The sequence below is a fragment of the Echinops telfairi genome, unplaced genomic scaffold, assembly GCF_000313985.2.
Source record: "Echinops telfairi isolate 266 unplaced genomic scaffold, ASM31398v2 ScPeMD7_7468;HRSCAF=8506_0, whole genome shotgun sequence".
In the NCBI taxonomy this organism is placed as follows: Eukaryota; Metazoa; Chordata; class Mammalia; order Afrosoricida; family Tenrecidae; genus Echinops; species Echinops telfairi.
The window spans coordinates 64,800,015-64,817,350 of record NW_022111369.1 but is presented as its reverse complement, the minus strand read 5'-3'; the positions used below and the strand labels follow the sequence as shown (position 1 = coordinate 64,817,350).

The window sequence follows — 17,336 nt, the reverse complement described above, 5'->3', positions numbered from 1 at the left end:
TTATGTGACTGAGGCCATTTTAGGTCAACAGTCCCTAGAATTGGCTACCAGAGGTTCTTTTCTAAGACCTGAACTCTATCTCTTCCTGTTTCTAGAAATACTAGAGTATTTCTGAACCATCAGCATGGTATAGGCCTGGGCAGAAGGCTAGGAAACTTGGTTCTGGCCAAACAAGATGGCTACTGAGGGGGATGTGGACTTCGAGGTGGAGACAGACCAGTGGCCTGGAGCGGTCTCCCAAAAAGGCCTTGGAAGCAAGATAGTGGTGCAGCAGACCTGAAGCGAGACACTGACTATGCAGAGAAGAAGGAGATCCAGAGTTCCGACCTGGAGAGGGCCAAGTCCATGACTGGAGACAGACGAAACGGGATAGAAAGCCTAACTGGGACAGGAGAAGGAACTAGCAAAAGACACCATCGGAAAGGAAGCTCTGGAGCTGATCATGACAGCAGTGGAGATCGCCAGAGCAACAGCAGAGCGGAGCTTGCAGGAAGGAGCACGTGGGCAATTGCACTAGCCAACTGATTTATGGGTATTGCTGGATTAATATATTGCAGTAAAGAGGCTTTCGCTTTATTTGAAAAAGAAAGAAATTTGGTTCTGTGCTATAATCTACTTCTAACTGGTTGTATGAGCTCAAGCAGATTGATTAATAGCTCCAGCATTTTGATTTCTCACACTAAAACTAAAGATACTGTACTCAAAAGTTCACAAAAATAATTTGACTCTCGATTGAAGAATGGATAGATGGGTGGATGGACAGATGGATGAAATAGAAAGACAAATGGAACACTTTTGAATCTGATCAAAACATAAGGGGGTGTGTTTCCTGTATTTCCTCTAAGAAGATGAAAGGAGACACCCAAATCATAGTACAGCAAAACAAGGAAATAGAGAAATCATGAAATAGTCAAATAAAGCCATGAGCTATTCTGAATAGATATTTTTCTGTACAGTCTTGGGTTCCAGCAAGAATACTCTCTATACAAGCCTGCTTCTCCTGAGGAGTTCCTTGTTGAGAGTCCAGGGGAGGGGAGAAACACCTTCCTTAGCAGGACCATGCTGCACCCACACCAGCCAGCAAAGACAAGGTCACCAGCCCCTCTTGACCTGGTTGTGGTGACAACTCAGGGTTTTAGAAAGTCTCAGTGTTGCCATAACAAGAGAAGTGATCCAAAACCTCACACCAAAAAAAGCCCTGGACCAGATTGGCTTTACTGGGAAATTCTACCAAGCATTCAGAGAAGAATTAACCCCAATGCTATTTAAGCCCTTCCAAAACATCGGGAAGGAATACTCCCTAATTCATTCTTTGAAGCAAACATAAGTCTGATACCCAAGCCAGACAACACACAGGAAAACTACAGGCTAACATATCTATGAATATAGATACAAAAATCTTCAACAAAATATTAGTGAACAGAATCCAGCAGTCTAGCAAGAAAACCACATTCCATCACCAAGTAGAGTATCTTTCAGGAAAGTGAGACTGGTTTAAGATGTGAAAATCCATCAACATGGATTTTCAGCCACGTCAATCGAACAAAAGAAAGGAACCCTATGATTATCTCTATGGATGCCGAAGAAGCATTTGATAAAATCCAAAATCCTTTCTTGATGACAACCCTAGAGAAGATTAGAATAGAAGGGAAATTCCTTGATGAGGAGCATGTGTGAAAAGCTCATGTTATGCTTAGTGAAGAAAAAAGGGGGCTCTCCCCTTAAAATTGGGAGCAAGGAAGACAAGGGTGTCCACTCTCATCACCTTTTTTATGTTGCATTAGAAGGCCTATCCAGAGCAACAAGGCAACCCAAAGAAATAGCAAGATTTGAATATTGTGGAAAAGAAGTAAAATTACCTTGATTCATGGGTGATATAATCCTATATAGAGAAAAGTCCCACCATTCACAAGAAAATTTCTAGAACGAATAGAGGAATGTATCCAAGTTGAAAAACTGCCACTTTTGCCTTAAGACCAGAAGAAACAGATGGTGCCTGACTACAAAGACTGTGCATACTGTCCAACCAGTCTTCTCGGGGTAGGAACAGAGGTGACCATCAAGGGAGCATCAAACATTTCTCTTCCCTGGAGTAGGTCTGGGACCGCAAGGCTGTACCCTAGAGCTATTCCGTTTGGCCTCTGAGACCACTAAACTCACGTTGGGTGGGGACTGGAGTCCTATCGCTTAAAAGCCTGATAGCCCTCCCTACAAGAGCCAGTTTCTCTGTAACAATTTCATGGGCATAGCTTATGGGCTTCCTTCAAAGGGCCGTGTGCATTTTATATGAGTCGTTGCACTCAGGGTCACCAGAGCTCAGCTTGTTAGCAAGTATTTCTTGTCCTACTCTGATGCAACTTACCAAGAAGGGGTCATTTTTATCATAAGGCATCTTGCCTGACTATACATTTTTGCATTCTTCCCTTATCAGGTTTCCAGGGAAACAGCTAGCAAGTGAACCAAAGGTCAGCTTCTCATGCACAAGGGAAGGTTGTGCCCATAAAATGTGCACCCTGCAACTTGGCAGTTGCTAAGGAATGACATTAATGTTTCAATCCAGACTTAGCTGTGGGGTTTGGGGGGTGGGGGGTGAGAGAGAGAGAGAGAGAATATCTCCCAAACTCTATTTCCTTTCCTACTGAGCATGCAATCAACCGCATTTTCCCGAAAGTCTTGCAGGTAACTGTGGATTTATGACTAAATTCTAACAATGAACTATAGGCAGTTGTGATACACATCACTTTCAGCACTGGCCCATAAAATTACCTAGAAACCTCGTCTTTTCTCTCTTTTGTTTGCTTTCAAGATACAAAGCTGTCAGCGTAGCATCCTTCTGGCCCAGGTAATGGCAGGGCCAACAGAAGCCAAGCACTTGGCGCTCTGGAAAACTGCGGCGCACGGCCCCTGCTGCCGTTGCACTGACATGGGAGAAGAAAGTGCCCTGCACGCCAAGGAAAGAACCAGTTTGTGTGAGGTTCTAGTTCTCCTTCCTCCCCTCCACAAATGAGCGTTAGAAGGTTTCATTCAGAAACGATAAGCTCTAGAGTTTTCCCTTGGTCATGTCAAGGCCAACGACATGACCAGTTTCCCATGGGCTCTTTTGAGCATGTGAGAAAACTTTGATCAGGGCCCCAGAGACGTGATCATCTGTCTGTCTTATCCTCGGTCACCTTCCCGGTGGCCCTTCGCTGAGAGGCAGGTAGCAAGGGCTGAATAGAAAATGCCAGGCCGTCACGGGGCTCTCCCCTGACAGGCTGTTACCAAAGCACTTTCATTCCGATCAGATTTTAGTGACATAATTGGGGCACAAACAATCCAAACTAAGTGGATGAAGGCAAAGGGCCAAAGGTTCACATCATTAACACTCTAATTGGAAAATTTACAAAATGCTTTTGCAAAGAAGTCCTGAGACACACACTCCTTGATGGCTGAGGAAATCGTTTCCAAATAAACTCTCTCGGAATCCATTGCCATCGGCTCGCGTCTGACTCGTGCTGGACAGAAACCCTGTGGATTTCTGAGACGGCACAGCTTTACAGGAGTAGGAAGCCGCACCTCTCTCCCGCCAGGCAGCTGATAGGTTTAAAACACTGCTGACTTCTCCGGCAGCAGACGTGTCTTTACACCTGCAGGGCCCCTCTTTCCCAACAAAACGAAAAACAGAAAGCCACTGCTAGCAAGTCGATTCTGGCTCAGGGCCACCCTATAGAGCACGGTAGAACTGCCCCAGTGGTCTTTCAAGACTGAGCCCTGGTAGTGCAGTGGTTGCATCTTGGGCTGTGATCTACATGGTCGGCAGTTCAAAGCCACCAGCCGCTCCTCAGGAGAAAGACAGGGATTTCTGCTTCCATAAACAGTTACAATCCCGGAAACCCACAGGGGGTCACTATGAGTCAACATTGACTCAATGGCAGTGAGTTTAGTTTTTTGTTGGATACTCTTTAAGGGAGTGCAAAGCCCCATCTTTCTCCTGTGCAGCAGCTGATGGTTTTGAACTGCTGACCTTGTGGATCCCAGCCCAATCTGTTACCACCTTGGCACTAGTACTCCCTTTCCCAAGCAGTGCTCTTTAAATACATGGTGTCTTAGTGGGTCTGTGCTTGGCTGCTTCAATAAAGAATTTAGAGGGTGGTTTTTGCATTTTGTTTTCTATACAAACCTATCACCTTCCCTTTAAATTAATACCATGTATTTTTTTAAATAACATACCCCCAAAACAATGAGCCCGCATACATGTAATTTTCACAAATATACATTATTTTGCACAATTTTTATTCATATGATTGAGCTATTAAATTGTATGTTATGTGACTTATCTATCAATGAAACAACTTTATTTAAAATATGGTACTAATATTAGGATGTTTTTGGTCACAAGTAAAAATAGAAAAAGATTACAAGCTGGCTAAGTCAGGAAAAGTAATTTATGGGATCATATGCTGTAAAACTTATGAGGAAATAAAGTGGCAAGGGCCAGTGTTGGGGTGATGCTGGCAGGGATGGGAGGGCTGTGGAGCTGAGAGGCAATCGTTTCATACTCTCACAGCTCTCTGTGTTGTTCTTGTTAGATGCCAACCGGTCCGTTTTTGACTCATAGTGAAATTATCTCGTATGGGCCATTTTGAGTCTAACAATAGTATGTTCTTGGTGTTACTGTTAGGTACCATCAAGCTGGTTCTGACGCATGACCACAGGGTGAAACACTGCCCAGTCCCGTGTCACCCTCACAATTGTTCCTTATGTTCGAGCCTATTGTTGCAAACACTGTGTCAATACATCTTGTTGAGGGCCTGCCTGCCTTCTTTCTTTCTTTCCTTTTGTTTTTTGCTGCTCCTTGTCTTGACGGAGCATGAAGTCCTTCTCCAGGGAGGAGTCTCTCCTGGCAGCCTGTCCAAAGTGCGGGAGACCAAGTCTTGCCATCCTTGTCTCTAAGGATCATTCTAAGGTTCTTTTTTCTTTCTTATTTTTTGATGCTTGAGTTTTCCAGTGTCTTGGGAAAACACACAGTATCGTGGCAGGTGGGAGCTGCGCTGGGCTTCCTGCTGCTGGATGAAGGGGTTGGGGCAGATCGGCAGCACGACTTGCCCCGCACACCACCAGGCCCTACTGCCGCGTGTCCTCCAGCACGAGGTCAAACCCTCTCAGGATTCCGCTGGCTTCGCCTCTGCCCTGGAACTTCACCGGGATGGTCTTGTCACTGTCCTTGGACAGGTCCAAGAGGCTCTCCTCCTCCTCTTCCTTCTCTTTGTCCGCCATCTGGCCGCGCTGCGCTATTCTTCATCTGCACCACAATTCATGAATCATTCTCCTTCAGTCTTCCCTACTCAATGTGCAGTGCATACGAGGCAATGGAAAATACCATGGCTTGAGTCAGGCGGACCTCAGTTCTCAAAGTAACCTCCTTACTTTTCAGCACTCTTACGAGGTCTCCTGCAGCAGATGCACCTAATGCAATCATAATGGAATGACATATTGGAGACGAAGGACCTTGTAATCGTTGTCAAAAAAGAGCATTTCAAGATCGATCGATCTCAAAGTACAGTGCTGTATGTGATAGAATAATGAATGTATTTGCCTACAAGGAAGTTCTGTCCATACAACTATTCAGATCTAAAGACCAATCACTAACGGTAGAGATGAAGAAACTAAAGAGTTTTACCAACTTCTTCAGTCTGAAGTTGATCAAACATGCAATCTAGTTGCACGGATAATGGATGGCGAATGGAAGGGTAGAAACAGAGAGGAAAGATCAGCAGTGGGAGAACCTGGCTTTGCCGACAGGTCTCATTTGCATATACAAGCCTATCTGTACAACACGTTCCTAGAAGGAGAATTGCGAGGTCAAATGCATTTGTAGTATTAATGGACATTCCCCCAGTACTGTCTGCATTGGTGGAACCATCAACACCTCCACCAGTGGGGCAGGAGAGCGCCTGCTTCCCCCAGGCCACATCAAAAGAATGGGTTTCCTCACGCTTGGATTTTTGTCAGCCTGGTAAATCAAATCAATCTCGGTATATACCATTATTTGGAATTTGTTTTATTATGAGGTGGATCCATAGGTTTGAATTAAGTTTTTTTAATTCTGGTCTTACCACTGTTCGAGTTCAGTGCTCCACCTTTCTTGTGCACATAGTCATGAGATCTCTGACTCCCAAACACCGAAGGGGAGGGGGGGGGGGCTTCAACTGGGCAGTCACAACTTCTCCCTGCATCTGAGGCTCAAAAACTGTTCTAGCTACATTCTAGCCGAACCAGTATGTCTGCTTTCTGTGGTTTGTGCCTTACTTTTTCAAATAAATTCAGTAAGAAAATTGCGATTGAAATGAAGGGAAAATAAGAGTAAGAACTGACAGTAGGGGAAACAAGAGAAGGGAGAGATGAGGTTGGTACGCTTGCTGAAGGCAGGTCACCAATGGCAAAGTGAGGGCAAAGGCACAGCAGACTTCTAGATAGCTACGTCTCGACAGAGTTCTGTGGGACCTGGTTTGTCTGGAACCATACACAATCATCAGGTGCCCTGGTGGCACAGTGGCTAAATGCTCCAGGTAAGTTCTAACCATAAGGTCAGTGGTTCGAGCCTACCAGCCATTCTAGTGGAGAAAGATATAGTGATCTCCGTCTGTCAAGATCTGTGCCTTAGAAACCCTGTGGTGTGGTTCTACTCTGTCCTATACAGTCACTGAGAGTTGGGATTGATTTGATGGGCAAGGGTTTGCTTTGGGGTTTTTATAATAAATAAGAAGGGAGTAAGTTGAGGGGAGCCCTTCAAGTTCCAGGTTCATAGGGGTCTAGTAGAAACAGCAGCAGCAAGGAGGATTAGGATGAATGTAGTCTAGCTGATGGCAAAGAAGGCAGAGGAAGAACTGGGTAGGCAGCAGAACCAAAGTTGGGGAAACATTCAGAAAGCTCAGTACTCAGACAGGTCCAAAAAGCCCATTGCCGATTCATAGTGACCCTATAGGACAAGGTAGAACTGCCCTTGTGGGGGTCCCAAGACTGTAACAGTTTATGGGAGTAGAAAAGCCTTTCTACTAGTTTCAAACAGCCAAACTTGTGGATCACAGCCCAGTGCATAATCACTAAGCCACCAGGGCTCTGGTCAGAAAGGCAGCTTCTTCTAAATCTAACCTCATTATATGGTTACTCCAATGACAGAAATGAAAGCGTTTATCACCATGTGTCAAACTGCAATATTGAATGATGCAGAAAGTATCAAAAGAATGTGGAAGGAGCACACAGAGTCACTGTATAAAATAGAACCGGTTGACATTGAACCATTTCCAGAGGGAGCATCTGGTCAGGAATTGATTATACTGAATGAAGAAACCCAGGCTGCCCTGAAGGCATTAGTGGAAAACACGCTTCAGGAACTTATGGAATACTAACTGAAAGTCTTCAAAAAACTGATGGCGCACTAGAAGGACCCACTAGCCTTTGCCAAGAAATGTTGGAAGACTTGACCAACCTATTGGATAGATCTGTACGAGGGGAACCCAAAATAAAACCCGGGATTGTGTTGGGCAAAGCGGAGATTTTGTAGTATGCGTTTTTCCCAAGTAGGTGAGCATCAAGCAACTCAATCTGAGTTAGTGCACCCAGTAGCATCACCCAGGAAGGCTCTCTCTGGTAATAGTGGATTTTTTTATAAAAGCAGTTTCACTCAAACCTCCTTTTTTGTGATGGCCAATTTAGGAGAACAGCATGCAGCAGTTAAATTTTGTTTCCTGCTTGGGAAACAAATGCCAACGAAACTGTTGTGATGTTGAACACAGCTTACAAGGACAACGCTATGGGAAAAACTCAAGTGTACAAGTGGTTTTCTCATTTCAAAAAAGATGAAATATCAATTGATGACAAATCTCATTCTGGACATCTGTCAACTTACCAAATGGATGAAAATGTTTACTCATAGTTCATTTGGAGTTCATTCCACCAGGTCAGACTGTTAATCAAGCTTTCTGTTTAGAGGCTCTGAAAAGATTGAATAACAGTGTGCAACAAAAAAGGCCTGATTTGTGGCAGACGGGGCACTGATTTTGCCACCATGATAATGCACCTGCTCACACAGCCATCTCAGTATGCAAAAAACAGCATGCCTCTCTTGCCAAACATACCTTACTCACCTGACCTTGCTCCGTGTGACTTCTTTCTGTTTCCGTGAATGCAGAGGGACATGAAAGGACAGTGACCTGACAATGTAGCAGAGGTGAAGGAAAACAAGGGATGTGCTGTCAGCCATCCGAACAGATGAGTTTGAAAAATGTTTCCAAGAATGGAATTGCAGATTTGACAAATGTATTAAGTATACTCAAGAGTACTTTGAAGGTGCTAAAGTTGTTTTGTAATAAAAAAAAATTAAATACATAGCTTTGAAAAACTTTTCAAAAAATTTTTTTTGGTTTTCTTAAAGGGTACCCCCTCATTATATGTGCACATTCTAAAGAAGGTGGCCCAACAAAATGAAAAATGATTGAAAAATATTAATATCACATGCAAATAAAATTTTGCTGAATATAATTCAAAGATGGCTATACCAATCTATCAGCAGGGAGCTACTAGAAATCCAAGCCAGATTCAGAGGTACTGTGGCTGAAAGGCGTCACTGTGTTTTCCTGACTTTGTCAGAGCATTTGACTGTGTGGGTCATAAACAAGTCTGGATACCATTGCCAAGAATGGGAATGCCAGCACCCTTCCTTGTGCTCCTGCAGGACCTGTGCATAAACAAAGAGGGTGCCATCCAACATAACAAGGAGATACTGTGCCGCATAACATCCGGAAAGTTACATAGCCGGCTGTACCCCTTCACTGTCCTTATTCCATCTGTATGCTGAGCCACTGCGCTGAGTCAAAACAAGCTTGTCTGGCTGCCTTTGATGCGGAGAAAGCTGTTCTCTCTGTAGACAAACCAAACAGGCCCTTTTACTGACAACACCATGTTTTCTCTTCCCAGGCCTCTTATAAGCCGTTGCTGAAGCAGATTGTGGAAGAAATATTTAACCCTGAGAAGCCAGATCCCATTGATATTGAACACATGTCTTCAGGCCTCACTGATCTCCTTAAAACTGGAATTAGCATGTTCATGAAGGTAAAGTACCCAGGCAGAGGCAATCTTGTGTGAGTGTTCTCCTCACTGGGCATGAAAATGCTGGCATACTATTAACCAGTATTTGGCTGCTTCTAAAATTGGTCCAATCTTTCTTTAACTCTTGCTGGAATGATAACTATAAGCAGTCTTTGTCTTTTCAGTCTCACACGGCTTCTTCTAACCATGGGCATTCTTCTTAGAAACCAGGATTGTGAGAATTCATTATATGTGCTTAAGACATGCGTGGTACAGTAGGGTCTGGGCGAATAACAAGAGGGCCTCTTTGAGATGGGTTGACACAGTGTCTGCCACAGAAAACATTCAACACAGCACTGAGTGTGAAGCTGATGCCGGGCTGGGCAGTGTTTGTTCTGTTGTCTGTCTAGGTGCATGTGTCTTGGTTCTGTAAGTCAGAACCAAGTCCCCAACACCTCCAGCCACACACGAGATTACAGGCTGGCCTCCCAGCCTGTGCCAGGATTGCCCTTGTCATTACTCTTGGAAACAGAGGTGGATGACGCAACAAGCAAGGTAAGCACCAGCCGACTGGTGGTGACTTACTGGTCCGTAGTGTAGTTTCTCACGGGAAAAACACTTGAAAATAACTGTTCCCAACAGATTGTAAGAAAGCGCAAGTAAGCCCATGGTTCCCTTGTTTTGGGGGTACTGCATCCCGGTCAGGAATTGCACATTTGAAAAGAGGCCTTCGTGTTCAACAGAAAGCATTGGAAGGGGCTGTAGAGTTGGGGGAGAGAGAAATGGTAGCCATCACTAGAAACAGAATTTTTGACATGGCGGAGAAAATGCGAAACTGTTCACTGCAGATTAGTGAACACAAATAAGCCTGTGCTGACCTTTCTTATTGGATCATATGACACTGCCTGGAAATAACAAAATGCTTTGACCCGAGTCAAAGCATCTTTGAAATATGACTCACTCTACCCAGGTCCAGCCCTTCATGTTCAAGGCATGCAGAGTCCAGAGTTCCGCTCCACTCGGAAAGCCGCCTGACGGATGCCAGGCAGTCAGATTGAACCACGCAGCAAAATGACGGGGCTGACACGCAGGTCTGCTTCCTGCCGCTGCCAACTGTCCTCCGCTCCTAGGGCAGCCGATGGCTGGTGCATCGCCCTCTCTTCCCCCCACTGTCATGGTTAATGAAGCCACTCGGGTCAGCTTTGTAGGGGCTCCTGTATTGAACATCCTTCTGGCCCCGGTTTGTGGCTCCCCTCACTGGTGGTGAGTCTGTGTGGAAATGTCCATCCACGGTTTGGGACCCGCTCACCTTGTCTTTCATTCACCAGTTTGAATGTACACCTGAGGCAAGACTAAAACGACAAGTCTGGGCCCGCCCCTGTCCTTTACTGTTGCTTTCACCAAGGGAGCAAGTGGCAGGCCAACTCGCCTGCCCATCACAGGACAGGGCTATCTTGGGTGGTAAAGGGGAGGGTTTATGGAAGCGAGGAAGCCCTCCGTGAGATGGATGGGCACAGTGACTGTAACCAGGAACGTCCGCATACCAGCCATCATAAAGCTGGCGCAGGACCCAGCAGCATGCTGTCCTGTCAGACATCAGGTCAGCGTGAGCTGACTCAGTGGTTATCTGCCGTCAGCAACTAAGCAGGGAGGACACAGGAAGCCCACCTTGCCCAAAGAAGTTCCCACAAAAAACTGTTCCTTAGGAAGAGGCGCCTGTGATCAAAGAGGTGGAGACAGCACTGGTTCACTGCTTCTTTGCAGTTGATAAGCCAATGACCTCTGCCCTGCCCTCTGCAGCCGAGACAGGATGCTGCCTTATGGGAGGACTAACATTTGCAGCTCATCAGTTTCCAAACATGAGACAATACATTTTAAAATTACCCTTTTGAACATTTCTTCCTCCAAAGGAGCACCATTCTCCTCCCTTGGGCTCTGCCTCAGAAGCCATTTGGAACCGTCTCCAGCAGCACTGAGGAGCCCGGGCCACTGTGGGTGGGGTGTTGAGGCTGTCTGCGCCCATCAAGATTTGCTGTCTCAAACCGTGTGCAAATAAGTTAACTGGATTCGGACCCGCTAAACAGCCGTGTGTTTGGGGTGCTTCTCTTTACTCAGAGTGCTGGATTACTCTGTAAGCAAGGTAAGCACGGGCTTACTTGGACTTACTTACTAATCTCTAGTGAAGAGTTGCACATTTTTTTACGCTCCCAACCCCACCCACCCCCATCTATGATTCTGCTTCTAGGAAGGGCTGGCAGCTCTCTCTCCCAAGCCCACAGCACCTTCGTACAGAACCCAAGCTTCTTTTCAAACGTACAATCTCTGACAGGGACAGAGCTTAACCACTCACTGCAAGGTCAGCCGTTCAAACCCACTAGCCACACAGCCCGAGACCGATGTGGCAAGAAAGGTCTGGCAGTCAGCTTCGATAATGATTTGTGCCCTTGGCAACCCTATGGGGCTGGTTTACTTTGTCTTGTGGGGTCCCAGTGAGTCAGAATTGACCCAGTGGCAGTGAGTGTGGCCAGGAACAGCGTGCCCTGAAGCCAGGGAAACACGAGTTTACTTCCTAACCTGTAACCTCCCCACATCTGGTGACCCCGTGTGAAATGATTCACTCCAGATTCGTAGAGAAGCACACGTAAACCTGTGCTTCCCTGGCTTGGTGGGCACTCCTCCCTGGGAGAGGCTGGGCGACGTCGCCGCAGACAAGGGTTGCAGCTCCCTTTCAGGAAGCACAACATCTTCAAGTGCCTGCTTCCACGTCTCCTGCCTGCAGCAGAACTCTAGCCATTTCACATGAGCTAAGGAAGCAGCGCCCATCAGTCATCTCCAGTGACCCTCAAAGGAGGCCCTGACCCTCCTCTCCAGCAGCCGCTGAGCTAAGCCTGCTGGCCTTTGTCCCATCATCACGTGTCCCCAGAGAGCAGAGTCCCCTGCTCCTACCTCACCCACCGGGCATTGCCGAGCCTAGGTGGAGATGGAAGGCTCCGAGCCGAGGCCAGAGAATCTGGCCATCCCTTCTGCTCTCCACACCCACAGCCTGGCAGTCTGCCTCGAACAATGGCTCTGTCTCTGGAGAACACAACAGAAGCGAGCGGGCTGCTTTTGTAGCTTGAGAGATGAAAGGAGACAAGAGGAGAATGAGTGGAACCCTGGGAAGCTGGAGGGGGGCGGGGGGTGAGAGTCTCTTTTCCATTTAGCATTTTCACTGTTTCCTTTGGGTTGGAAAATAATCAAAGGCAGTCCCTTCTTGCCAGTCTTCCGTGCTGGCATCCAGCGTGTGCTGAAGGGATCACACTCTCTCTGGGCTGTTCTCCGGAGGTATTTACACAACGCGGGACATAGAGACCTGTGGCGAAGAATGCACGCTGGAAGACCTGGCTGAGAAACTGAGCTCCACGGACCTACTAGCAGTCTGCGGCCTTGGGAAAGACCCCTAGTGGCGCAGTGAGTTACGCATTGAGCTGCTAACCACAAGATCAACGGTACAAAACCAGTCGATCCTCAAGAGAAAGGTGAGGCTTTCTGCTCCTGTCAAGATCCCGTCAAGATTCCGTCTCGGAATACCCCCAGGGCCAGTTCTGCTCCGTCCTATAGGGTTGTTGAGTGTGAATCAACTGGATGCTGTGAGTTTGCAGTTTGGCGGCATGGGCACACTATGCACTCTCTCTGTGCCCCAATTCCTCATCTGTAAAATGGAGATAATGCAGGCACCAAAGAACAAAAATATCATATCATTGTGAATGAGGGGGAGTGCGGAGTGGGGACCCAAAGCCCACCTGTAGACAGCTGGACACCCCCTTACGGAACGGTCGCAAGGAGGAGAAGAGCCAGTCAGGGTGCAGTGTAGCAACGATGAAACATACAACTTTCCTCTAGTTCCTAAATACTTCCTCCTGCCCCACTATCATGACCCCAATTCTACCTTACAAGTCTGGCTAAACCAGGGGATGTACACTGGTACAGATAGGAACTGAAAACACAGGGAATCCAGGAGAGATGATCCCTTCAGGACCAGTGGTGAGAGTGGCGATATCGGGAGGGTGGGATACAGAGGGGGAACCAATTATAAGGATCTACATATAACCTCCCTGGAGGACGGACAACAGAAAAGTGTGTGAAGGGAGACATCGGACAGTGTAAGATATGACAAAATAATAATTTATAAATTTCAAGGGTTCATGAGGGAGTGGGGAGCGGGGAAGGATGGGGGAAAATGAGGAGCTGATGCCAGGGGCTTCCCTGGAGAGCAAATGTGTTGAGAATGATGAGGGTAACAAATGTACAAATGTGCTTGATACAATTGAAGTATGTAAGGATTGTGATAGGAGTTGTATGAGCCCCCAATAAATTGATTTTTTTAAATGGGGATAATGACTGTCCCTGCTTGACAGGGCCAGATTAAATTAGCAAACACATAAAGCACTCAGAGCCAATGCTCCGGAAGTGCATGCTCACAGTGAGTTCTCGGCCCCATTTGCTCTTCTGTTTTTAGGGGTTTGTATTCCCTGGTGGCATAATGGACTGATGACAAGGCCAGCAGTTAGAAACCACCAGCTGCTCCAAGGGAGAAAAATAAGGCTTTCTACTCTCCTAATGAGTTAAAACCCGCAGGGGCAGTTCTACTGTGTCCCGTGGGGCCACTCTGAGTCAGAATCAACTCAAGATTTGAGTGAGTCCCCTGGCAGACAGTGATGCTGAGGAATGGCTGCCTCTTGCATGTTCAGATCACCACACAGAGCAGCGCTCAATGTTTGGAGCACTCGGCCCAACTGCCTGGTAAATAAACCAGACACCACCCACCTCCCAACTAAGGCAGCCCCACGGCCTCTCTCTGTAACTTTGGATTTGCTCTTGCTCCAGAAACATGGCTGCTGGCTCTTCTGATGAACCTGAGAGAAGCCATGTTCATTGGCCATGATGTGTTTCCCAGGCCCCCTTCTTCCTCTCCACTGTGAGCTCCAACGGTTAACCCCCTTGGTTTGGGGTGGGGGGTGGGCATAGATTATCTCCTGGGTCCAGCTGTCGTGAGCGAGTGAAATTCAGTATGTGGCCCAATGGAAGATTTCCGTTTACTTGGATCCATAGTAAATGCTGGGGGGAAGCAGCAGTCAAGAAGTGAAACCAGGAAGTGCACTGGCAAATGTGCTGTGCAAAAACCTCTTGACAGTGTTCAAAAGGGGAGAAAACAATGGGACAGATGGTTCCAGGGGGACACAGGAGAGAGGAAGAGGGGGAAAGAAAGTGGGTGTTAACAAACCCAGGGACAAGGGAAAAACAAGTGATCTAAAATCGATGGCAAGGAGGGTGTAGGAGACCTGGTAGGGCTTGATCAAGGGCAATGTAACCAAGAGGAATTACTGAAACCCAAATGAAGGCTGAGCATGATAGTGGGACAAGAGGAAAGTAAAAGGAAATAGAGGAAAAAACTAGGAGGCAAAGGGCATTAAAAAGGTCTAAATACAGACATGTACATATGTAAATATAATTATACATGATGGTGGGGAAATAGATCTATGTACATATATTTATAGGTTTAGTATTAAGGTAGCAGATGGACATGGGGGCTCTACTCAAGTACTCCCTCAATGCAAGAATACTTTGTTCTATTAACCCGGCATTCCAGATGCTCACCTTCCTGACATGATTGCTGAAGACAAAGTGGGTACATAAGCAAATGTGGTAAACAGAACTGATGGTGCCCGGCTATCAAAAGATATAATGTGTGGGGTCTTAAAGACTTGAAGATAAACAAGTGGCCATCTAGCTGAGAAGCAGCAAAGCCCACATGGAAGAAGCACCCCAGCCTGTGTGATCACGAGGTGTCAATAGGAGCAGATATCAGGCATCAAAGACCCAGAACAAAAAATCATATCATTGTGAATGAGGGGGAGTTCAGAGTAGAGACCCAAAGCCCATCTGTAGGCAATTCAACATTCCTTTACAGAGGTTCACAGGGAGGAGATGAGCCAGTCAGGATGCACTATAGCACCGATGAAACATACAACTTTCCTATAGTTCTTTAATGCTTTTCCTCCTCCCACCCCCCCACCACTATCATGATCCCAATTTGAACTTACAACTCCGGCTAGACCAGAGCATGTACATGGGTACAGATAAGAGCTGGAAACACAAGGAATCCAGGACAGATAAACCCCTCAAGACCAATATTGAGAGTATCCATACCAGGAGGGGAAGGGGAAGGTGTGCGAGAAAGGGGGAACCAATCACAATGATCTACCTATAACCCCTTCCCAGGGGGATGGACTAGAGAAAAGTGGGTCAAGGGAGACATTGGTCAGTGTAAGACATGGAAAACTAGTAATTTACAAATTATCAAGGGCCATGAGGGAGGGAGGGTGGGAGGGAATGGGGTGGGTAATGAGAAGCTGGTACCAAGGGCTCAATTAGAAAGAATGTTTTGAAAATAATGAGGGCAACAAATGTACAAATGTGCTTGACACAATGGATGGATGGATGGTGATAAGAGTTGTTCGAGCCCCCAATAAAATGATTGTTTAAAAAAAAGAAAGTCTTAAAAAGCAAAGATGTCACTTAGAGAACTAAGGTACCCTGGCCCAAGCTCATGTGTGCAAGAGCTCTGGTGACACAGTGGTTAAGTATTGAACGGCGACTCCTCTGCAGGAAGATGCAGCAGTGTGCTTGTGTCCAATGTACAGCCTCGGGCGCTCTATGGAGTAGCACTGCTCTGTCCCATAGGGTTGCTGGGAGGTGGAGTAAGGAAGACGGGAGAATTATGATCCCTTCGAATTGTGGTGCTGGCAAAGAATACTACATTTAGTAAGGACTGCCAGAGAACTAGCAAATCTGCCTTGGGAGAAGTAGTCAGAGTGCTCCTTAGAAGCAAGGATGGTGAGACTCAATCTCGCCTACTTTGGACCTGCTACCAGCAGGGACCAGTCCCTGGAGCACAGTGCGAGTGGTCAAGTAGAAGGTCAGTGAAAAAGAGGAAGACCCTCCTGGAGCTGGACAAATACAGCAGTTGCGAGGGTGGTGCTGCACTGGGCAGTGTTTTCTTATGCTCACCCCGCATGGGGTCACGCTGAGTCAGAACCAACCCTGTGGCACTTCACCACCACCACCAAGGGAAGAGAGGCCAGCAGGCTCAGAGCTCAGCCTTCGAGAACAACTCAGGCCCCCGGCCCTGCCAGGATCCTTTCAGAGGGGCAGTTCCTGCGGGCTAAGGAAGAGCACCTGAATGTCTGCTGGGCCACAGGGAGGGAAATGGATCGTAGAGATCAGCCTGTTGCTGCCGCTGGTGAGTGAGAGTTACAAAAAGCAATCCCTGAGAAGTCAAAGCAGCTGGGCTTGCCCTTCGCCGGGTCAGACCCGCGGTTGCATCCTACTACACCTTGTGAAAAGTGTCTCTTCACATGGCTTGGCCACACTTGCTTTTCTAGTCCTGTGTCCTGAAAGGACCACCTAGGACGACACTGGTCTCTGACAAGTTTACACGGGATTCAGAAGGTCCGGAGAACGCGTTCATCCACTGCCATGCCATCAAAGCCAGAAAAACACACCAACAAGGGATGCCATGGCTGATGTCAAAGGGAGCTTGGTTCAAAGCAGAGAATACTTGTGCTTCATTGAGCACGCAGTCATTCGACTGTGTGGACCCCAATAAACTACGGATACCTTTGAGAAGCATGGGAATTCCAGAACACTTCATTGTGGTCACGAGGAACTCGGACGTGGATCAAGAGGCAGTTGTGGGGGGGGAGTGTGCATCAGGGTTGTATCCTCTCACCATATTTGTTCAGTCTGTATATGGAGTAAATAGTCAGGCACTGGGTCATATGAATGTGTCATCAAGGTTGGGGGAAGGCTCCAACCTGCTGCCCAAGACCCCGTTAGAGCATCGAAAGCACTGCGCCCGACCCTAGCCAGAGCAGTGCAATTGCCTGATATGGGTGGTAAAACTGGAAATTGAATGAGGTAGACCAGAGAAAAGAATCAATGCATTTGAATTGTGGTGCCCGAGAAGAGTACTGAACTGCCAAGAGAACAAACAGACCGATCTGCCTTGGGAGAAGCACAGCAGAAGGCTCCTTCGAAGCAACTATGGGGAGACTTCATATCCCATACTTTGGGCATGTGATCAGGAGCGACCTGTCCCTGCCCCTCATTAAAGCACAGGGGCAGCAAAAGAGAGGAAGACCCTCAAGGAGATGGGCTGACACAGTGGTGGCAACAGTGAGCTCCGGCATACGAACAATTTTGAGGACTGGGCAGTGGTTCCTTCAGTT

The 17,336-nt window shown here is 47.0% G+C and overlaps 1 protein-coding gene across 1 annotated transcript in view; it reads left to right on the top strand.

The window, feature by feature from the left end:
* The first annotated feature begins 6,539 nt into the window (after window positions 1–6,539).
* LOC123520979 (sec1 family domain-containing protein 2-like) overlaps window positions 6,540–17,336 on the top strand; it is a 36,472-nt gene continuing 25,675 nt past the window's right edge. The window contains exons 1-2 of the mRNA XM_045284058.1: window positions 6,540–6,548; window positions 8,956–9,090. Of these exons, the coding sequence (XP_045139993.1) occupies window positions 6,540–6,548; window positions 8,956–9,090 (144 nt within the window). The remainder of the gene's footprint in view (window positions 6,549–8,955; window positions 9,091–17,336) is intronic.